The 25,021-nt window shown below is 38.7% G+C and overlaps 2 protein-coding genes and 1 non-coding gene across 3 annotated transcripts in view; 2 read left to right on the top strand and 1 right to left on the bottom strand.

Annotated features, from left to right (window-relative positions):
- LOC133532278 (uncharacterized) overlaps positions 1-2,359 on the bottom strand; it is a 52,874-nt gene extending 50,515 nt beyond the window's left edge. The window contains exon 1 of the mRNA XM_061870876.1: positions 2,066-2,359. The gene's annotated coding sequence lies outside the window, so the exon portion shown is untranslated. The remainder of the gene's footprint in view (positions 1-2,065) is intronic.
- Positions 2,360-2,960: 601 nt separating this feature from the next.
- On the top strand, positions 2,961-3,032 carry Trnap-cgg (transfer RNA proline (anticodon CGG)). Its single transcript has one exon. It is a non-coding gene; the product is annotated as a tRNA-Pro (tRNA).
- Positions 3,033-3,399: 367 nt separating this feature from the next.
- On the top strand, positions 3,400-14,556 carry LOC133532286 (cyclin-dependent kinase 6). The gene is made up of 7 exons (XM_061870890.1): positions 3,400-4,005; positions 4,791-4,959; positions 5,641-5,779; positions 6,167-6,334; positions 6,960-7,120; positions 7,932-8,067; positions 11,909-14,556. The coding sequence occupies exons 1-7, from the start codon at positions 3,885-3,887 to the stop codon at positions 11,993-11,995; spliced, it is 981 nt and encodes a 326-aa protein (XP_061726874.1). The 5' UTR covers positions 3,400-3,884; the 3' UTR covers positions 11,996-14,556.
- The last annotated feature ends 10,465 nt before the right edge of the window (positions 14,557-25,021 follow it).

Raw genomic sequence — 25,021 nt, 5'->3', positions numbered from 1 at the left:
AGATTTTCTAGCCGTGATTTTTAGACATGCCATGTTTTGGGAGCTGCATTAAGATCATATTGAGCAACCTATAGAATACATCGACATTTGCAGACAGCTGTCAGCATGTCTGCTGTCATGCTGATGTAATTTTTCGCGGATTTTGCTCAATATTGCCTATATCTTCACTCTACACCTCTCAGAATATAAGAGTTGACAAACACATCATCTCTATCTGTGACCATGTAGCCTACGCATGACATTTACTCCTAGCGTCCCCTGTCCGAGCAAGAGATCAACGTGCCAATTATTTAAGACAGGAGTTTTGTTTATTTCACGAGTGAATTGCACAAAACAAAACTATGATAACATTACACATGGTGGACTTACTGCCATATGGGATTTTCTACCAGTCGACCATTGGGTCAAACTAGGGTTGCCAACCGTACTATATTATATAGTATTGTACTATATTTTGGCTCTCTGTATATACTGTTGAAAAAATATATAGTACGCTAAAATACTATATTTCCGACATCCTTCTAATTTGTTCAAGATCGATTATCAATTTAATTCTAATCAAATAAAATTATTTCAAGTAATAAGACAAAATGGCGTGAGGAATGCAACAGGGCTGACATAAATTTAATAAAAGTGAGCTATTAAATTGTCATAATATTCAGGATGAATGTACTGAATCGTTGTCTCATTTTATTAAAAATTAGACATTACTAAAAAGTGCACAAAGATCAATAAAAAATATGAATTTAAACTTTAAATAAATATTGTTATTAAAAAGATTTTTTTTTTACTCTTTATTATTACTGGGCGTATGAGATGACGAGTGAGCAGTTTTACTTATATAACTAACTCATTTAATTAGTAATGATTGTTTTTCTGATGAACATTTAGGTAAACGCGCGTAAAGCACTGATTTTATCTTCTTTGTAAATTTCGTAAAGTTTGGACTGCTAAAAATGGTAAGTTTGTATTACACATATCCTGTACTTCAACTTTAATAAACTACATTTTTGTTATTATAAATTTGAATTTAGTTATTTGAATGAAAGTTAGACGTAATCAATTTTCTCCAGAACTAACTTGAAAACAAGTGACAATTTCTCTGAAAATCGACTTAATTTCAACGAAATTTTGATACTTAAACAATCTACAACATTTGCTAAAACTGTTCTTATACATCATTTTGTATAATTTACTACCATAGTTTTTTGATGAATTTTTAAAAATTGTCCCTTCTCTTCACATATTACTGGGGACGCACGCTTGCGATCTCATTATTAAAAGGCAAGATGAGAAGACGTGCTAATAGAATAGAAACCAATACTTGTTATTTAGATATTACGTAACAAAAGGAGTACAACGACTAAATCTCTCAATTTTACATTTTTTCTCTAAAATCGTTACCATAACTAATCTCAACAGAGTGCTAGTAAGTATGATTAAACGTATATTACACTTATGTTAAGCATTTTATCTAAAAACACTATATTTTTTTGAAATGTACTATATTTTTAATGCCTTATTCTGGAAAATTAAAATATTCCACCAAAAAATAGTTGGCAACCCTAGGTCAAACAGAGGTAAGTATCTATATTTTCTATATTTACTTAGTAATTAAGTACATATTTTACGATGTATGTATTTTTAAAGTTTCGAGCATTTGTGTGTAGTATATCGCACATTTCGGACGAGGCGCTTCGTATAATTATGATAGAACTTCACTTAAGGTAAGTTCGTTTAATCATTAATTATATTTACGGCTGTTGTTACCCTGAATACCAATAAAATAAAAAATAAATAAAAATATATTGTATGTTTACATGTATTGTATAAGTACCAACATTATCAACGCTACTTATATGCTTAAACAGCTACACATTTTATTCAAATGGTAGGTTTTAGGTATAGTGTTCATTCAACATTTATTTAAATTTAACGTCATAACATAACGGCCATGCTTAATTTTGGCTAAAATCCCCAGCATCCGGAACAAATAAAAATATTTAAGGGAAACTACCCACCACCATCATTCTAAATTTACTTATTATTTCTAAACGAAACTTACCTCAGCTTAATTAGCTATAAAAACAGCTGTTCAAATAAAAAAAGTAGGATGAATTTGCAAAAAAGAACACAGTCTTATAAGAAACCAACTTTCACATTTGCACAGCACACGTCTTAACACTTGAATAGTCAATAACAATTATATCCACAACAAATAACTATTTACAATCACTGACACGACACTAAAAATGCCAAAAATTAAAGTTTTTAAACTCTTAAAAGTATTTTAATTGTTTATTTTACAAAATATCAGCCATTTTCGAACATGCGCGCGCAGCACACAACACACGACTGGCTTCATTCAAAATGTATTCGACCGTGCCGTAAGCGAGAAAGAGAGAACATAGGAGAATAACGGGAAAGAAAGAGACGGCTAGTGGTGTCATGTAGCGGTATTTTTTTTCTCCTTTCCCGCGTCAACTTTCTAAAACGATTCGAACCGTTTTATTTCTTATTTCAATGCAGTAAAGTGTACATTAGATTGCTCGTTAATTGTAGCGCTATCAAAATTATTAAAAAATACAGGCATCTATTAGAAAATGCAAAGTTTATTGCTAGAAACAAAAACTGTGATGCTGCAACATCTTTGAAAGGGTAATGCGATACTTTTAACACGAAATGCTTGATTTGTAGCACGAAACTTAAATCAAATAAAGATTAATGAGATAATGAACATTGAGAAACCCAATTTACTTCAGTTCACTACTTTTAAATGGGTACATAAAAGAAAACTTAGAAATTACGAGTTATATATACAAATTCTTGCAGATATGTTGTAGGGTGATATTTTTGTTAATAATGTTATCAAAGTTGTTTAGTTTTGAATCAATTCTTTTTAAAACTAACTACGTCATCAGTAGTGCAGACTAATATATAATTTCGCCGGTCATAAACAAGGCTCGTTGGTCTAGGGGTATGATTCTCGCTTCGGGTGCGAGAGGTCCCGGGTTCAAATCCCGGACGAGCCCGGCATTGTCCTTTTTTTGTAATTTTGAAGCATAATTAATTTATCTTTTTTTACCCGACTACTCAATGGTTAAAGTGGTTAAATATGTGTTATGATTCTAATGAAATAAATTTACAATCTTAACATTTCTTTTTTCTATAGGTCTCTCTCTGGTCATTTATGTTAGCTACTTTATTATAGCAATATATGTGTCTAACTGCAGAATCAATCTGATTTATTGTATTTAAAATATTGTTCATATGAATAATCATTAAAATTCTTATCTAATTTTAAATAAGCAACTTGGTAAAATTAAGAAAGCAATAATAACAATTTTTAATAAAAAATCAAAAGAAGGTGAAGTTAAGTTCTGTTTTTTTTTTTTCTTCAATTTTTAAATTTTCTATCAATTTTCAGTAAAGCTTTCGACACAATTAGACATGTTCTGCCCTCTATTACTTTGAGTCATAACTGTTTACAATTCATCTCTGTATCTTTTAGTTCCTTCATTTCACGCTAGATGGCAATAAATGCACAACAACAGTTAACAGATGCAAAAACGCGACCAGAGTAAAAAGTCGTCACTTGCATTTACAAATTAGATGTATTTTGCCTTCTGTGTATAGCTGGTTTATACGACAGGTGTTCTTTGATTACAGTTACACCTCCCCGTTCCCCTCACTCCTCAAAGCTTGCACTTGTAAAGTTCACACCGAAATAAAACAAACTTTTAAACAAGTTTAAGGACAAAATAAAGATCTTTGTCTGTGTAAATGCCTATGTAAATGCTTGAAACAGCCATGAAGAGTGTGTATTTGTGATCTGTGATATAGTTAAGTGTTTTGTGAGTTAAAATTAGTTCGAAACAATAAAAATGTCGGACTCTTCTTCAGCTAGTGGTAGTACAAAATCAGCTCCTCTCGTCTCAATAAACGAAGTCAGTGGATTATTCGAATCTGCGAAGAAATATGAAGAGCTCAACGTCATTGGCACGGGTATTGTATATTTTGAATAACGTTGTGACTTAATAATGTAACCTAAATAGTATCAGCTCCCATGTGCCGGGTTTTTAATACATTTCACGCATGATTTTGTAAGCGCCTTTTGAAGTGCAAACATTTTTAAATCTTTGTACGCAAATATTCTAAAAAATAAGTTTATGAGACACCACCAATAAGATGTGTAGGTATGTTATTGTTGTATACAACACGGAAAACATTATGTCAATTTTTTTTGTACTACCTAGTAATTTGCCTTCCTCGTAAAGAAATTTGTGACGTTCTCAAGTAAAAGATAAGTTGCCATTGATGACAACAAGGCGTTACTGCCTTAATGATGCTATAAAAAATCGCCTTTATTTACAATCGACAATGACCCTTTTTGTGGAGAATGTCACATATTTTCATCAGTTTCTTCTTCCTCGCGTTGACCCGGCATTTTGCCACGGCTCATGGGCACGGCTCTTTTTTTCATCAGTTTATTTAATTCAAATTGCTCAATTTTAATTCCAAGCCATGAATAACAGATCAGAACAAACAAAAGGTGTCCTAGCATGTTCAGTAACATTGAAAATATTAAATATACAATATTGTATGACACTACAATTTGTTTGAAAGTAAGTAAATAAGAAACACTTTAATTGCACTAAACTAGATGTTTTTATGTAACAGAGGTACATTACAAAGCCAATATTACTATTTAAGGTATATTTCAGCTCACCCCATGAATAATTTATGCAATGAGCACTTTTTGAATACATTATATGACATCCTCCTTACAGGTGCCTATGGAACAGTGTACAAAGCAAGAGACCTGCTCAAAGGCGGGCAGATAGTTGCCATGAAGAAAGTGAAGGTGGCGCTGACAGAGGATGGGATCCCGCTCTCCACACTGCGGGAGATTGCACTTCTGCAGCAGCTCGGAGCTTATAAACACCCCAACATAGTGAGGTAAGATAGTCCATGAAAGTGAAGGTGGCACCAACCGAGGATGGGCTTCCACTGTCTACTCTGTGGAGATAGCACAGCTGCAACAGCTTGGGGCGTATACTACAGTCACATTATGTTCCTCACGCTGCTCCTCTCTCACTTCCGATGCCACCCGGTCAGTATGTGGCTAGGGTATTATAAACACCCCAACATAGTGAGGTAAGATGGTCTCCATGAAGAAAGTGAAAGTAGCACTGACAGAGGATGGGATCCCTCTGTCCATGCTGCGGGAGATTACCCCGACACTCACTTAAGACACCAGCATTCATTCATTCATATGTACCGTGATTTTGCAGTTTCCTGGGAACTTGCTTGCAGCAGGTGAGTTATATCTGAATCTGACTGTACATTCCAGTCCAATCTACTTAGAACCTTTCGTAAACCAAATAAAGTTGCATTTCTTTTGTTTCATTGCTTTCTCAAACAAACAAAATTCATCCCAATTTACTATACAACAAGGTTCAAATTAAAATTAGGAAAGTTATATATATTGGGCCTTGCAAGGATAATGTCTTTTTAATTTTAGCAAGGTGGATTCTGGCAATGTCGAGGTGTAGACTTTTTACTTGTGAAAAGAGGATGTTTGTTTAAATTTTGACTTTTATTGAAAAATAGGCTGCGAAAAGATAATGTTTTGTTCAGGTTGCTGGACGTGTGTCACGGCGGTCACTCCATGGAAAGGGAGCAGCTGGTGCTGTTCCTGGTCTTCGAGCATGTGGAACAAGACTTGGACTCTTATCTAAAGCGAGCACCAGGGCCATTGTCAGAAAATAGGATCCGGGTGAGACAAATAAAATACAGAAGATTCTATTGATAATGTGCAAGAGCACAGCGCTGCGTGTAGGCGTGCACGTGCCATGGGCGTAGGCAGGTACAGCCAAGGGGGGGCAGCTGCCCTCCCCTGGAGCTCAAATTTTACATACAATATTATGCCTCTCTGAAGTTGGAGGGGCAACAGTATTTAAACTGTGTCAACGCACACTAAGTTCTGGAGGCATCCATGAAGTGAAAAAAGTGTACGATACATCCGAGTGTTTGAATGACGGAGTAGTATTTTATTATTAGAAAAGCGCCTGTGTGTAACAGCTTTACTTTTATGTAGACCTGGCGGTCTTTGTGAATGGTAGTCTTCGGCATACGAAAAATAAGCAATATTGTAAATTTCCAGAGCATGTCTTACGACATCCTCTCCGGTGTAGACTTCCTCCACTCCCATCGCATCGTCCACCGAGACCTGAAGCCACACAACCTACTAGTGACCTCGGAAGGCCGCGTCAAGCTCGCGGATTTCGGCCTCGCCAAGACTTATGATACTGATATGAAGCTCACCAGTGTGGTGAGTTACTTCTAATACTGCCACCGCATAGTCCACCGAGACTTGAAGCCTTACAACCTGCTGGTCACATCTGAAGGTCGCGTCAAACTCGCGGAATTCGGCCTCGCCAAGACTCACAATACTGACATGAAGCTTACTAGCCTGGTCAGAACTGGTTTTGTGAGTTTAAAACTGAGATTTCGAGATTAGGTGTGACCTGCTGCCATGACCTGCTCAACAAATTTCAGAAGCCCTGATCCACTTGCCATTGTAACAATATATATATATATCGTTTCGTTTTCGATGACGGCGACCCCAAATAAACACATTATGGACGTTGTCTAGCATGAGCCTTAATGTGGCTGGCCAGGCCGAACTTGCTCTTAAATACTCTATTGCACGCGTGACAATAAAGTTGGCCAGCTGCGTTGAACGTGTACACGTAGGAGGGCTTAGGTCTCTCTTTCCGTAACAATAGTATGGCAAACTAAAAGGGGGGAGTGTTGGGGGGTTAAAAATGGTACTTATTACATTTAAACTCGCAAAATCGCACCGCTTGTAAGTGAAGACCTTTAAAAATAATAAACAATAGATTAAACTGATCATTTCAGGTGTAGCAAAATAAATATTAAATATATCATTCCAGGTGGTAACCTTGTGGTACCGGCCTCCCGAGGTCCTGCTCGGAGTATCATACAACACCGGCGTGGACGTGTGGTCGGCGGGTTGCGTGCTCGCCCAGCTGCACTCCCGGGCCCCTCTGCTGCCTGGGGCGTCTGACTCCGACCAACTGCACTGCATATTCAGGTTAGCGCGTGACTGGTTTGTTCTATAAATATTGTAGTTTTTCGCTGGAATTTTAGGGCCAGGTTTAGGACTGCTGGCAATTAGGTAGGGTAAAGTCACATGGTGTCTTATCTTAAGTTGGCGACTGGTTTGTTCAGGTAACCTTCGAATTCAGAGTTGGAATTTTGAGGATAGGCTAGGAACTGCTGGCAATTAGGTAGGATATAGTCACATGAAGGTCATGCTCTGAGTATCATACAACACCGGCGTGAACGTGTGGTCGGCGGGTTGCGTACTCTCCCAGCTGCACTCCCGGGCTCCTCTGCTGCCGGGGGCATATGACTCCAAACAGCTGCACTGCATATTCAGGTTAGTTTGGTGATGGGTTTGTTCTACAGATTTTGGATGACATTAGTGTGTCTTATGGCGTTTTACCTTAAATTGGTGACTGGTTTACTCAGGTAACCTTGAAGTTTTGAGATGCGATTTTAGGGATACGTGTAGAAGTGCTGGCGATTAGGTGGGATGAAGTTTCTTTAGAAAACCTTGGAAGTTAGAGCAGGAATTTGAGGGTAGGCTAGGAACTCCTAGCATACATACTATCGCATTAAGTCGGCGACTGGTTTATTAAACCAACCTTGGAGTTTCGACCTGATATTTTGACTGGCACTTAGATGGTGTTAAGTTGTGTCATGTTCCTTAAGTTGGTGACTGGTTTGTTAAGCCAACCTTGGCATTTCAACCTGATATTTTGAAGATAGGCTTAGAATTGCTGGCAATTAGGTCAGACGAAGCCACATACCGTATTAATATCAAATGACATGTTTTTCAGATTGATTGGGCGACCTCCCAGAGAAGAGTGGCCGGAGAACGTGTCCATCGTAGCGGACAGCTTCCCGGAGTACCCTCCGCAGGACCTGGCCGACATACTGCCCAGGATACACCCCCACGCCTTGGACCTTATACGGGTGAGTCCATACTGTCAGAGTCTTAACTCTCTGATAAGGTCAATATGGGTGAATGTGGCTGCGGGATAAATGTATCTGGCCTTCATACCGTGCCTTATTTGCACATAGATTAGTGTATAGTGTTAGTTCACACATTTGCCTCCTTTGAGCAACACCGGCTTCCGACACGTCGTAAGGGACCGAACAAATCATTCTGCCATTTTTTGCGGGAAACCTGCACATAGTCGCACTTTTCACTCATTATATATAAAGCCAATCTGTAATGTCGACACAAATACATAGAAAATGATACACGTCAAAGACAAATCTTGCACATCTCGATCTCTTTTTGTGTACGGACTTTAAGATTATTATAATGTAATGTTTACCCAGGTATGGCTGTTGTATTTATAAATGTTGTTATGTATTTTTCATGCCACTATATGATGTTAGTATAAATGTTGTATTGACTTGTAAAAGAGCCTTTGAGCCCTACTTGCAGAATACATTTTTGAATTTTGAATTTTGACGAGTCACATCATGCACCGCCATAGGTACAGTTGTGCCTATGCTTTGGCAGAGGGGAAATAGTATGAATGCCGTCTCCCTTCCCTGTGTTGCTCGAAGGTTTCCACTAAATGCATGTAGCCAGTATCTTTTTTTTTTTAGGCAACAGTCTTATACAAAAAGTTATGTAATAATAAGTAATGTGTTAACAGACCTTGAGTGCCCTACCTTAATAATATTATGTTCTAAATTATACGTCTGCAAACGATGCTATTAAGTTTACAATAAATTTCAATGTAGAAAAATTACTGCCTTGGGTGAGACTTGAACTCACGGCATCAGGATCGATATTCCAGCGCTCTGCCAACTGAGCCACCAAGATCTCATCCATAGCCTGCCAATTTAATAACATTGTTCGCAGACGTTCTGTTAGTTAAAAACTAATTTAGTATGGGTACATTGTAACTGGTGAATTTCCAATATGACTTGGGCCGTAAGTTATAGTCTCACCCAAGGCAGTATTTTTCCACTTTTTAAATTTATTCTAAGCTTAATAGCATCGTTCACAGACGTTTCTGCTCGTTAAAAATTAATACATGCAAGAAAACTTTTATATTTGGCTTGAAATCTAATACACCGCTTTATCTACACACTTTTTCTTTATACTACGTTGGTGGCAAACAAGCATACGGCCCGCCTGATGGTGAGCAGTCTCCGTAGCCTATGTACGCGTGCAACTCCAGAGGAGTTACATGCGCGTTGCCGACCCTAGCATCCCCCCCTCGTTGAGCTCTGGCAACTTTACTCACCGGTAGGAACACAACACTATGAGTAGACAACATATTATCTTACATTCCATGATACATTATTTTATACCATTTTCTAGAACTTTTTCAATCTTTATACTGTTTGTCGTGCCCTAAGTAAAATAAACTATGTTAGTCTCACCCTACCTTACCTTAATAGCCGGAGTTTAAAACAAATAATGAAAACAAATATGACAGATTTTGTTTTGTTAGCTTTTGACATATTTGCGAACGTTGTTATCACTGAAACAATAACATCTCCAAAAAACTTGCAAAAGCTTGTTACTCATTAAAAACTATGGCAAAGGTAGTTGATGTAAATACGCTGAAAATGATTTATTTTTCATACATAGAAAGCCTTATTAAATATGCTATTGAAGTGTGGGGAAATAGTACTAGTGTAAACAAAATACTACTAATACAAAAAAAGTGCATTAGAATTATAGAAAAATGTTTTCCTACTACACATAGACCTCTATTCACGAAGCATGGTATTAATACCGTCATTGGAATGTATATTTACCAGCTTGCCAGACATGTTTACAAAAATAAAAGCTCATACAAATTGATAAACCAAACTCAAAGTTACTCGTTAAGAAGAAATCTTCATCTTACACTACCACGGTCGAATTATACTCAGTTCCAGAAAAGCATGAATTATATAGCAATAAAAGTATTTAACCATCTACCAGATGATATTAAAGAGTCTGAAGACCTGAGAGTATTCTCGAAGATTCTTAAAAACTATTTGGCTACGAGACCCTTTTACAGTCTCGATGAGTATTTTGGTAAATTATATGACTAATTATTGCTTTTGACATCTAATGAAATATAGTTAAATAATTATGTATAAATGTGACATCCTTAGGTTAGTTAGGATATTTATCAGTCTTTTGTCAAATGTTACTTTAAATTTCATTTTGAATGTTACGCATGATTTAGGCTAAGTTTATTTTATTGTATACAATTTTGCATGATACTTGTACTTGTATCTTATAATAGCAAATAAAGAAACAAACAAACAATAATTAATATATATTTTAACTAACAATTGATAAAAAATCATATAAATTAACCTTTTGAACGCCACGCCTATCGCACGCGGCGCGTAATCGTGAACCTTGTCGGTACGCATTAAGGTTGATATTGGGCTATAGCTGCGCACGTCATATGACGTCTTTGGCGGTCAAAAGGTTAATGTTTTCATTTATAATCAGTTGATAAGATTATGCTTGTCCTTAGTGCAAGATTATGCAGTAATGACGATATATGCGGAAAAGGAACCTTATGGCGCCTGGCGCTTACGCCGTTATTCACGTCGCTCCTATACTTCGTTACGCGTCGTAAGCGCCGCCATAAGGTACCTTTTCATCACACTTGCTCGAAAAAGATCTAATTGCATGCAGGTGTACTGAAGGACAAAGGCCTAAAGATAAAGATATTTTATTATTCAAGTAGGCATATTACAATGCGCTTATGAACGTCAAATAAAGCTACTCCAGCTCTAACCCTACACTGACCCGAGAAGATTTAAATCCCCCCTCAATTGGAGGAGGGTATCCCAATATGGACCGGCAAGAAACTCGGCGGGACACATCTTTTCAAAACATTACATTTTTATTTATTTATTCTAGTGGGAGTTATGGATTGTGAAAAAAGAAGGGACTCCCTAGGGACTTATAGTTATTCTTTAAATTATATCACTTATTCATACAAACCAAGTAGCATAAATGAGTTTTACAACTTTTACATGTTTAAAATTATTTAATTTGATTAATTTAACACCCGTTTAAAATATTTTTACATAATTTTCAGTCATGGCTAAATGCCGAATAGGTCTGTGCCTTCGATGCCAAACCTGCCAAGAAATTACAAAATGGAGGACGAATGTTTGATATGTCACCGTATTTAAGAATTAATTCATTAATTCGCTTAAAATTTAGTTTTTTTCTTCGCAAGTGTAATGGAAAACATTGTGTGTAACTTCGGGGGTAAGCATATTGTGGACTCGGGTCTTTAATTCCATCCAGCCTGCGGCTGTCGGGAATTACCACCCTCGTATCCAAAATTTCACTTACCCCCTTCGTTGCACAATGTACCCGTGGGACGTCAGAATTGGTTTGTTTACATTATTCGAAATTTCAATTGAACTCCACTTCAGTACGAAACATTTAAAGGGAGTTATAGTTTTTTTCACAATCCATAACTCCCGCGGAAACAATGCTTTTGTCTTTCAGTATACCTGCATGAAATAAGATCTTTTTCGAGCAAGTGTGGTGATAGTTATTAACGATACAAGTGCCGAAAATAGGAAATTCGCAACGAGTGGTGATAAATTAAAACACGATCGAAGGGAGTGTTTTAAATCGACCCGAGTTGCGAATAATAATATATAAAACTCATTTATTTCATTTACCTACTTGGTATGAATTAGTGACACAATTAAAAACTCCCACGGGAACAATGCCTTTATCCTTCAGTATACCTGCATGGAATAAGATCATTTTGAGCGAGTGTGATGAAAATAAAATAAAATATACCAATTCCAGCGCATGCTGGTGTTCGACCCGGCCAAGCGGCTGACGGCGCTGGACTGCCTGGAGCACGCCTACTTCACCGACGAGCCGCTCGCGTAGCCACACCACGTACCCCGGCACACACACTTTGTCACTAGAAGAAGGCGGCTAATTTAATATAAACATACAGCGAAGACCGAAGGCCGAGCTGCGCGTAGGGCCACCGAGCGCCCACTAAAAGTACAACTTCATTACTTTTTCTCTTTGGAAAACATACTAAACAACAACAGTATTAACAACAACACCAAAACAATAACACCAAAACAACAACAATAACACCAAAACAACAACAATAACACCAAAACAACAACAATAACACCAAAACAACAACATTAACACCAAATACAAAACAACAACACCAACACCGCTGGGCCCTAGGCCCACTAGTTTGTTGTTATAGCGGCAACAGAAATACATCATCTGTGAAAACTTCAACTGTTCAGCTAGCTATCACGGTTCATGAGATACAGCCTGGTGACTGACGGACAGACAGACGGACAGCTGAGTCTTAGTAATAGGGTCCCTATAAGTATTAGAGAAAAAGGTTGATCTCCTATAGAAGTTTGATTTTCTCGCCTTTTTCTACTGACAAGTTGGATGTGTTTGATTATTTTAAACCACGCGTGTCAGTGTGTATGTCGCAACCATTTAGTTCAATTAGCCAGCTAATTACACGCCTAGGCTATTCATTAAACACCGGCACCCATTTTGTTGCTTAGATTGACAGTTGAATAAATTACAACCACTCGACGTTTAACAACTTGTCGTATTGAAAGTCAGCCCTTTGAAAATGACTGATTCACTCCGCCAAGTGATTCAAATTTATCCTCAAAAAAAATGTTTTTCAACAAAATAACCTAACCAAACGTCATAAAATCATCAATGTCCAATTTAACCAAACGACTACACGACGACCCTGTATTTCTTTCAGCAGTTTTTATTAGTTTCGGCGCTTAATGAACGGCCTAGGCGTTTAATTATCTGGCAAATTTAACCAATTGGCTGCGACCTGTATAACTTTATGCGTTAAACATACAAGTACATTTGGAGATGTCATATGAGCTTTACTTTATTCAAATATACATTGATTGTACCTATAAAACATTTAAGAGTCCGCAGCAATGTCAACCGAATGTCACCTTCCCATACAAAATCATTTCGTTCTGATTTTAAAACTACATATTGGATTGTAATGAGACTTTGCACATACAATGACATGAGGTATATCTAAGTCTGAATTAGTTTATATAGCTCCAGCAAACCAAAAAAAAAAAAACAACAATACAAGTTTCTTTTTTTATCTATGGTATCTGAAGCTACATAAACTAAGCATAGATATACCTTATCCTATTGTAAGTACAAAGTTTCAGAGCAATCTAGCTAGTCGTATTAAAATGAGAGCGTAACTACGTTTGTATGGAGAACCGAGCTTGCTGCGGACTAGACTAATTAGTTCTCTTAACAGCTGACAGATGTCGCTGTACGGTTCCAAACAATACAGGGTGTCTCCCACCATGGGGTTTTAAATGCAGGGATCGACTCTACTCGCTGCATTGAGCTACTTTTAATATACCAACCCCGAAATCGTGAAAATGTTTGGCTTTTTAATTTTGGCTGATCAAATGTCGATGTTTTCTAAAGACAAGGCACATTTTTTTTGGTTGGTCCTATAGTAACTAGCTACATATAGCGAGGAGAATCGTACCCTGCATCAAAGAGAATTTGAAATAAGGTGGATTGACAAAAACTTTGTAGCCACAGTAAATTTACTGCCATCTTTCGACACATAATTAAAACTTTTAAAACGCTATTTGACTTTGATCCTTATTCTTTCACTGATATGTGTTAAATGTGTTAAATATCAAAAAGCGGCGCCATCTTACCGGGCATCGACTAAAGGTTGTGACGCCATCGCTCGAAAAGATGTCGCCATACCTTTTGCCTTTGATCTATTAGATGGCGCCACTTTTTGATAACAAATTTAACACAATCTGTGAAAGAACAAGGATCAAAGTCAAAGTGCGTTTGAAAAGTTTTAATCATGTGTCGAAAGATGGCAGTAAATTTACTGTGGCTACAAAGTTTTTTTTGACAATCCACCTCTATTTCAAATTCTCTTTGCCTGCATTTAGACTGCGTGGGAGACATATTGTACATGATAGCAGCGCCATCTATGCCAGCTTTCAAACAAACCATTTTTTTAGTCTATATCTTTTACAATGAATAATATGCTTCTATTGAATAGTTTTAAGATTGTTAAGTTACTGTAATGTTTCTTGATGCAAAATAATGCAATTTGATAAGTACAGTCACGTCTGAAAATATATATACGAAAAATGTGTCAAAAATATGTATACACTACCTTAACATATGGGCAATAAAGACGTCTTTACATATTTTTGGCACTTTTTTCGTATCAATATTTTCAGACGTGATTATACATAATTTTAGTTTTTTTTTAAGTAACTACAATTTATTAATAAGTATTTTTGATACAATCGCATTTTTATGTTAAGTATTAATTAATGATAATGATAATAATTAGTGATCAAGATAATTGTACAAGAATAAAATGTTCCTTTTCGAATTGTCGCCAAATAAAATTATTTTTGTATATCAAATATTGTTTTATTTATACTCATTTCTTTCGTAAACGCCGTGTCAAACACAAAAACTGTCACGGACGCCACGTCACCGAAGTGTTAAAACTGAAATTGAACTTTATGCATATGCACGTAGGTCTGTGTTGCTCTGTGGTCTGTGACGGATTAACCCGTCTTCGGCGTTGGACCTACAGTGCGGATATATCCGTCATTGGCGTCAAAACTTTAAAAACGAATGTATTGGTTACCCAAATAATAGATTTGCCTATAAATATTTGAAAATTTTTCTAGGATCTATCATCAGATCTTGATATGATGACATTGGCATAAACTATAAAACAAAAAACAATCGGTCCAACCTTTTTCGGGAAAACGGGGACGTTGCTTAAAAAACCGGACAAGTGCGAGTCGGTCTCGCCCACCGAGGGTTCCGTACTTTTTAGTATATGTTGTTATATAAAATTTCACCTGTCTTAACTATCACGGTTCATGAGATACAGCCTGGTGACAGACGGACGGACAGCGGAGTCTTAGTAATAGGGTCCCGTTTTACCCTTTGGGTACGGAATTTAGGGTTAATTTGCGATTAATAATAAAACAAAAGGTCGGGACGTTTTGAGTATATAAAACGAATTTTATAAAATGACTTTTTCATTCTCAGACCCTCTGTTATCTGTCTATCTGTTAAACAATAGTTATTTGTGTCCCAAGGGAGGAAAAGCAGGAAATTGCGTGCCGCGTGTAAAATTGTTACCCGAGCCGAAGGCGAGGGTGGCAAATACGCGGGATGGAATGTCCTACGTTTCCTCCCGTGGTGCGAATACTATTTTTCTGCTCGACGGGGGCGGAAAGCGGCAACTTTGTTTAGCGCAGACCTCCCCTCGCTTCTTTCACTCAACACTGTAATTTGTACATTGCCGCCAATCCGGATAAAATGCGTCCAAGTCGTCTCGCCATCTCCTCGGTCTGCCTGCACCATCTATGAGGTTCCGTGGGTGAGTACATACCAGCGATTGATAATAAACTCGTTCGCTGGTAAATACCTATGACGAATAAAAACAAAGAAACATTGTTCTCTTAAAAAAAATGGCGGACCTACTTCTGGAGACTACGAATGGTCCGAGTCCCACCGGCTTAGATGGTTATTTTCAGCTGATCAGCGCCACCTACCGTCGACTCGTGAAACTAAACCAGTCACGAAGAGAAAACACCTATGCATTATCGCTTTCGTGAAACTGAGCATTTAGAATATTACACGTAACGTACGTATACTGTTATTCTGTTCTCGTGAACGTAAATTCACTTTTATAAACTTATAGATAACGCAGGGGAAAATAGAGTCCATTATGCTTTAGCTTAGTAGCATTACGATAATGCAGGAGTCCATATAGCATATTAAAAATATCATACTTATTAATAGCTTACAATTCGCGGCAGATACTTTTCTGACAGTACTACCTATTTAAGTACTTTCCAGATCGGTTCGGAACCATCGAGGGCTATAACATAAACATAGATGAGTAGTACCTATACATACACGTGCGTAGGAAGGTACAGGGAGAGGGGGGGGGGGGGGGGTTGTGGCAGCTCCATACTCCAACTCCAGGCTGGCTACGTGCTTGTATACATACAGTACGTAAATTAACTAAAACCATTTACCAATCCGGAGGTCGCGGGTTCAAACCCCGGCTCGTACCAATGAGTTATTCGTAACTTATGTACATGTAAGTTAATAATTACCTATATCACTATGAGTGAGACTCGTGTAACTGGCGGGTGATTGATAATCAAGGTGCGACCAGACCGCAGCTTAAAAAACGGTCACGATACGGAATCGCAGTGACGCGTCGTATGCGTACCGTTTTTGACGCATGCTCCCCACACCGCTGCTTAAAATACGCTGACGCACCGTAAATTGATCTGCGTAAAAATCGCAAAAAATATTACACGGAGATCTTATGGCAGACACCACACCGGTGACGTAAAAGACGCAACTGTTTTGCGAACAAAAAAGAATCGCGTGAAGCACGTCACTGCGATTCCGTACCGTCACCGTTTTTTAAGCAGCGGTGTGGGGAGCATGCGTCAAAAACGGTACGCATACGACGCGTCACTGCGATTCCGTATCGTGACCGTTTTTTAAGCTGCAGTCTGGTCGCACCTTCAAAAAGTAGAGAGTTCATTTGAAATTCTTTATACTTCTTTGTTAATCATTATGTTAGGATTACCGTGAAGCCTAAAAAATGGGATAATTTAAAACTTAAAAAAATACTTTTGGTTATTTTAAAAGCATGAGACTTAATGGGGCCCACTGATTAGCAGTCCGCCGGACGGCATCGGCCTGTCAGTCGTTCCCAACTGTCAACTTTTTGTTCTAACTGACAGGCGGATACCGTCGGACTGTTAATCAGTCCCATAATTGAGGGGCTTAGTTTAGGGAAGATGCCTGTAAATAAAGTATTGATCTATGGGCACAGTAGTGCTCCCGCCAAGACGAGCAAAGCGAAGCACAAGGGCACTACCTACCTTTTCTCGAAGCGCTTCGCCGTTTTTTTGAACCCTCATAACTTGGGTTTGGATTATACCAGATAAACAAAATACTCGGGATATAATGTCAATAGAGGATTTAAGCATAAAAAAATTCAATTGCATAGCTCTCATACTTTAGATTTTATTCATATCTAAAAAAACCGGAGAAGTGCGAGTCGGACTCGCCCACCGAGGGTTCCGTACTTTTTAGTTATTATTTGTTGTTATAGCGGCAACAGAAATACATCATCTGTTAAAATTTCAACTGTCTATCACAGCCTGGTGACAGACGGACGGACGGACGGACAGCAGTCTTAGTAATAGGGTCCCGTTTTACCTTTTGGGTACGGAACCCTAAAAACCGATTTCGTCACTGACTCACTCTCTGATGATCATCAAAACCTTTAGCGCACTTAGGAAGCTGAAATTTGGTATGTAGGATAGTATCAAATTGGTACAGAAGCAACAACAAAATTAATGATGATGGGATTTTGTATTACTAATTTGAAAGTCACCTGTATTATAAGTAGGTAATTATGTGGCAGCTGGTAGTAGTGCGGGGTGGCTCAGCTAGGTATAGTTTATATTTTTCTCCGTGAGCTGAGTCCGTGAGTTTTCATAGTGGCACGCGCCTTTGCGGTTTTTAAACAATAGATAAGACGATAATCCGTAGAAGCTCACGGAGAAAAATAGAAACTATAACTTAACCATAAAGCACCCTCCAGACTATGCGCGTGAATCGCGGCGCGACTTCGCGGAGCGAACATACCCCGACGTTGACGTAGACTCCACACTCGCACAACTTCACGGCGATTTCGCAGTTTGGTTCGCGGCAAGATGGCGCCGAAGCGTCAGCTGATCGGATTTAGTTTGCGGCAAGGCACTGATTCAAACTGGGAACTGTCAAATTGATTTTTGGTTGATAAAGTTCACACCCAATATAATCAAGTAGCCGCCATAGAAGGTTATGACAGTTCAGATTAACCGACTCGTGAGCGAATCGCGGCGCGAAGCGATCGCGAGTGTGGAGTCTTGCAAGTTCGCGCTTCGTGTCTTCTTTGACGCGGGCCAAATACCGACAAAAAACGGGGAATAAGGCGCGAAGGCGTGAACAATCTGCGAAATCGACGCGAGGGCCATCCACACTCGCGTTCGCGGCTTCGCGCCTCGCTTCGCGCACGAGTGTGGAGGGCCCTTAATGATAATAACTTACATATCTACAGTCCGTGTTACTGACATAATCACTGTAACGCGCGCATCCTGTAATTTCCGCCATCTTTGACGATTACGTCTCAACTATACCTACCATTACCTCGCACGTAACACTACTTATTAGGTAGCTACAGTTATTTTAACTGATAACGAAGACACCTGCAACTCGTTTTCTCTGCATTCTTTAAATATTGTAAGCATTCCTTACTTTGTTTGTGCGAAGTTGGTGTTCGGGGTAAAGGATGACTCACGCTAGACCGGGCGGGGGTCGGGCTGCCTTCCGACGCTTCGTTTTCTATGTAAAGCACCACGTGATCACCGATCAGCCGTCATAGAAAATGACGTGTCGGACGCCTCGGTAGTGGCGGGGCAAGACCAAAATTTTATGTGGGCAAGGTACATTTAGCGAGACCCTCTGATGGCGTAAGAAATAACGAACATTTTACGTGTGTCCGAGATATAAGTACTTATTTGAGGCGCGAGGCCCCACGGACCGCGAGGCCGTAGGCGGTGGGGCCACCGCCTAAGGCCTCGCGGTCCGTCCCCCACGCCTAACGCCGCCTCTGCGCCTCGGGCCGGGGCTGGCCCGGTCTAGCGCAAGTCATCCTTAATACGAGCCACGCCGCACGGCCGCAGGCTGTCACGTTCTAACAGATAAGTAAGTGCGAAAGTGACAGGCATAGTGACAAGTGATAAAAATGCAACCATGCTGCCACTGCTGGTGAAAATATGGAATTTCGTGGGACGACACCTTCACAGTATGACCTACTGCACCTTAACGATCAATCATGAAACGGTCGTACCCAGTAATTAAGCAACTGCATTTTCTTTGAACATTAGTAAAATACTGTACATTACGATACAAGTGCGAAATTTAGGATATTCGCAACTAGTGGGGATAAATTAAAACAAGACCGAAGGAAGTGTTTTAAATCGACACGAGTTGCGAATTACCTATTCGCACATATTTCGTACGTTTTGCAGTATATATGGCCCATTAAATTTTCGACATAACTTTATGTAATGTGCTAATTATCGCACTAGTGCGGTAAAGTAGCGCCATATGTACTTATAACAGCGCGGCTTACGTGGGCGATGACTCGCGAATGAGTCGCGGCGCGGCGCGGCGGCCCAACGGCATTCGGAGATCGCCTACGTAGGACACTTCCATAAGTATCAAAGGATTGAATTCACCCGCGCCGCGCCGCTTCGCGTTGGCGAGTTATTCGCTCAGGTAAGACACTGCCTTATAAATTCGTTATTTACGATACAAGTGCAGAAAATAGGAAATTCGCAACAAGTGGTGATAAATTGCACGTGTATCGTACAACGTTTTTTACAGTACATATGGCTCTTTTCTTTAAAGTTTCGACATATGCACAGAAAGTGCTTTATTCCCGCACGCGTGCGGGAAAGTAGCACCATATGTACTGTAAATACATCTTTCTCTATTGTCGAACCATAAAATTGGATTCTTTCTCTTCATTTCTATTACGCAACGGTCTTCAATATCATAATATGCATCAAAATGGCGATTATCATTTATTTAGAGCCGATTACGGCATAATGATGTCATTACATTGCCATTGTGTCATAGCAGAATACATTTAAGTAGTCACGAATTCTGCATCTGGAAAAAAAACGTCTTCAGCGTTTAGGCCAAGCAATAAGAGGGTATTAAATTAAAGGAAATTTTTGGAACACGATTTTTGACTCCGTAACTTTGTTTGGTCTAGTTTGTCTAGGCCGATACCGTCCGGCGGACTGTTGATCAGTCCCTTAATTTTTTTTTTATACCACGATGGTGGCAAACAAGCATAGGGCCCGCCTGATGGTAAGCAGCCTATGGACTCCTGCAACTCTATAGGTGAACATACAAAAGTCCCCGGCCGTAGATATAATCGAAAAAGCCAAGTTTCTTGGTGGTCCATATTGGGATACCATCCTCCAATTGAGGGGGGATTTAAATCTTCTCGGATCAGAGGTACATAAGCGCAATGTTGTGCAGATTCGCTGATGATATCATTCTAGTCAACTACAGAAAATTATATGCGAACTTATTAAAGTTTAAATAAGTATTTATAAAATTATGTATATGTGTAACTAAATGTAAAAAAAGGAATAAAAAGGCTATAATAATAATAATAAGCCCATTGTATTATGCCTACTGGAACAATAAACTATTTTTATCTTTAAATGGGACCTTCAAACCCCCCTCTCTCCCCGGCTCAAGGGCTACGGCCGGGGACTTTTGATATGTTAATTCACCTCCTAACTAGTCCAAACAAAGTTACGAAGTCAAAAATTGTGTTCCAAGCATTTCTCTCTATAACTTTTTTGAGCATTCGTTGCCGGCCTAGTCTTACAGCTGTCATGACAAATTAAATGCGTGACAATTAATCACGACGCATCACAAACGGGTCTTAGGTAGGTGTTGTTAAAAATACAACGATTGCATAATAATACTTTTAATTAACTTGCAAAATGTCATGGTTGTTGCTTATAATGAGAGTACATTTATTAATAGGTAGATAAATTGACTTGGTTATGCCATAGTATACAGAATGTAACAAAAATAGTGGGGGTCCGTTTAAGGGTATACGTATTTAGCGCTAAAAATTGTTGGCCTTTGTATGGAGGGTTTGCCGAGTTAGACGACCTGGGGGCCGATTTTTTAATTTGAGTGCTGGATTTCGTGTAATTCCCTTCAATTTATCTTCACTACTAGGCATTTAAATTCTACTAATATAATTGAAAAGGAGTGGTCAATACCAGTAGATTCCCAATTTCTATTGCTCGTATTTCTAAAATATAAATTCGCCGTTTACCACAGATTTTTGAGTGACGAATTCGAGCGCTCGAAATTTAAAAATCAGCCCCCTGCACCACAGATATTTTTTTTATTTCGCGTCAAAAAAAAATTCTTCTACTTTTTCTTATCAAAACATGATACCGAATATGCCCTTAAACGGATCCCAAATTTTTGTTACTTTGAATAGTTATAATTAAGCTTGTAGTTCTCTCTCCTTCTACATCTTTTATAATGATAAGTTGTATGGAAACAAAACATTAATGAGTTTGAAACTCGCTTAAAACTTAGGTAATAAAATAAATCCATGCACGGAGTGAGCACTCTGCGCTTACTTATTCCTCTACGGTTTAACTTCAACTTAAATCTGAAATGCATTTATTCTAAAGTACCTACTCTATAAGTATTCACAATACTAAATCTGATTGTTTATAGGTACAGGCTAGGCGTTTCCACCAGAGATGTGCCAGGATGCGTAGCGGGGGGCGTCGCCAGCTGATGGGTTAGGGGGGCATACATATAGTTGTAAAATTTGTTTTGGCGTTAACCCTTTTTTTTGCAAGTACTTTATGACGGAACGATGTTCAATTTTATCCATTGCTAAGAAAATCGCGAACCTTCTTTACTAATTTGATCATAAATTTTACAAGAGTGACAGCAAAAAAACAAAAGACGGTGCATTATGATTAAAAAACATGTGTGTCTGACGTGCCAGTATTATTTTTTCTTTTTAATTTGAATATCGACCTTAGGTTCAGAACTTTTCAATTCACCCTCGTAACACCTAGGTAGATCGATTTTTCGTCCCCGTAGGTAAACCCCCATTTTAATCGAAATCGGTAGACCCGTTTCCGAGATCCCCGAAATATATAAATACAAGAATTGCCTCGAGTCCAGAATCGCACCAGCTAAGCAGTTAGCGGTACCGTTAGACTTCCCAGGCTGCCTATGTATGTATAATCTAGATTTAAACCAGTTCTAGACCTAGCCTTTGAATTGAACAGTCCATGAGAACCTGTCAATGATTTTTACCTTTTATAAATGTTACCTAAAAAGGATTGCACGGCAAATGTTGCTCTTATACCATAAGTATTTTAACCTTGTCACAATTATTAATTTGACTCGGACTAATGTATTAACAACCCAGATTGGGTTGAAATGTACAACTTACAGCTAGGAGCAAAACTGATCCAATAGTAGTATCTTAGCTTATTTTTCTCAGACCGTGGGGATCTTATACATCTCCAAACTTAATGTATTAACCGTGGAGACTATACGTCTCTGTCATATTGTATAATATACTTGACTTGGTACATACTAGTTATGTACAGAATGTAGCATTAGTTTATGAGACTGCTAGTTTAACAGCCCAGACGCGGTTTATTTATATAGTATAAATTTTATTTGGCACTTGGAGAGACTTTACACCTCCAAATTTTATTTTATTTTCCTTTACATCTCCAGATTTAATGTGTTTTTAACCATAGAGACTATACATCTCTATTGTATTGTAGTAATTATTTATTTTAAGATTATTATAATGTAATGTTTACCCAGGTATTGGCTGTTGTATTTATAAATGTTGTTATGTATTTTTCATGTCTCTATATGATGTTACTATAAATGTTGTATTGACTTGTAAAAGAGCCCTTGAGGCCTACTTGCAGAATAAATTTTTGAATTTTTAATTTTGAATTTTTAATTTAGTAGAATGTGTAGAGGTACACTACTCCTTAAAAAATTGCTACAAATCCATCCCACAGATGATATGTGGCTTTCCATCAGAAAAGAGTCCTTATGCTTCATGTGCAATTCAGGACCATTCTAGAGTCAAACTAAGATAAGTTGGCACGTTGGCAGCGATTTTAATAGCCCAGACGGTGCAAGTGTTATTTTAAACATCAAATTTCTATGAAATTATAACGTTCACTTAACACTTACCTATGTAAGTAGCTGACATACCCACAGGCCGAACACACCATCGGCCTGATGGACATAACACAATGTAACATAATAAACTAGAGAAATAAACACCTTTCTATTCTTTCTATTCTATGTAAGGTAAGTGCCATCGCTGCCAACTTAGCTTGGTCTGACTCTATCAGAATTTCTGTTTAAACTGAGCAACTGAGTCTGATAGTATAGACACCAAATATAGACTGTAGCAAACCGTAGCAAGGCAACCTATTAACATTTTCCTGTTTAAACACAGGAAGGTCGCGTGTGGAGCATGTCTCGTGTATAAATAATTATCGAGCTAGACACGTCTAAAAACTGTAAAAAAAACCGGCCAAGTGCGAGTCTAACTCAGGTTCCGTACCATTATCTAAAAATCACTTTTTTGTATGGGAGCCCCCTTAAATATTTAAATTATTCTGTTTTTAGTACTTGTTAAATTGTTACAGCGGCAACAGAAATACGTAATCTGTAGAAATTTCAACTGACTAACTATCAGTTCATGAGACTTGTGACAGACGGATGGACGAACGGACGGACAGCGAAGTCTCAGTAATAGGATCCCGTTTGACCCTTTGGGTACGGAACCCTAAAAATGCAGGTCCGCGCCGGCCGCGCCCGCGTGTGCCGCGCCTTAATGGCAGAAATGTTTAGGTGTGAACCATCATAACTTAATGGATTTCTCCCCTAAGGAATAAATGGAATAATAAATACATGTACATTTTGATTTTACACCATTTCTTCTATAATATTGTAAACGTGACAATAACTCTGTCTGTCTATAGTCCGTTTTTTTAGCATTCGAAAGAAGGTATGGAATGTGGAATTAAGAGGATCTCTTATGGCAGAACTGTTGCAAAAGTGTCCAGCTGTCAGCTATAAATAATAGTTCCAAATCTCTCCAGAGTAGCGCTAGAGTAGCTAAGAACCTAGGCGTTATTGACGGAGTGAAGTGCGCTGTCTATGATTTGATATTTTTGTTCCAGTACTCTAGGTATTGTAGCGCCACCTATTTAAAGTTTTTTGATGACACTTTTTGGTACATGGAGATTTCGTTCCTTATCGATTTTGACGTGTTTTTTATTAAAAAACACTTTTGAAAAATAAGTCACGCAGTTCATTCCACGCAGAAGAAGTCTCGGGCAGAAATTCTTCCTTTTTTAGGTTTCCGTGCCCGAAGGGTAAAACCGGACTATATTACTAAGACTTCGCTGTCCGTCCGTCTGTCTGTCTGTCACCAGGCTGTATCTCATGAACCGTGATAGCTAGACAGTTCAAATTTTCACAGATAATGTATTTCTGTTGCCGCTGTAACAACAAATACTAAAAAGTACGGAACCCTCGGTGGGCGACTCCGACTTGCACTTGCCGGTTTTTTCCTAACAATATATAATATTGATGAGAATGTGGCCTCGCTTCTGGATTTTCTGTCGCATGTATAACGGGGAGTGCTCCGAGGAATATTGTTCGGATTAATCCCTGCCGCTTCCGCCATCGCCCTACGACGCGACAACATTTCCATCCTCACTAAGTACTTAGATGGTTGGCAGTCCTCAACTGTGCGTTTCTTCAGAAACTTCCTGCCTCGCACAGCTAAATTGGGAATGAACTGTCGCCTGCGGTATTTCCGGACCGATACGACCTTCAAACCTCCAAGAAAAGAGCATACTCCCATCTCAAATTCCGGCAACGCACTTACAACCCCTCTGGTGTTGGGCAACGCACTTACAACCCCTCTGGTGTTGCAGGTGTCCATGGGCGGCGATAATCTCTTACCATCAGGCGATCCGTCTGCTCATTTGCCTCCTATACCAGAAAAAAACTTTTTATTGCACACTTCAATACAGAAAACAATACAAAGAATACATAAACTGGCCTAGTGGCACAGATAGTGAGGCTCTCTGTGCCTTTCCTATCCAAGCAGGAACTTGAGCCTAGACACCATAACCTTCTTGCAGTTCCAGCAACGCGTACTGT

The sequence above is a fragment of the Cydia pomonella genome, chromosome 26, assembly GCF_033807575.1.
Source record: "Cydia pomonella isolate Wapato2018A chromosome 26, ilCydPomo1, whole genome shotgun sequence".
NCBI classification, from domain to species: domain Eukaryota; kingdom Metazoa; phylum Arthropoda; class Insecta; order Lepidoptera; family Tortricidae; genus Cydia; species Cydia pomonella.
The sequence above is the reverse complement of the archived record's forward strand: the minus strand, read 5'-3'. Positions and strand labels throughout refer to the sequence as shown.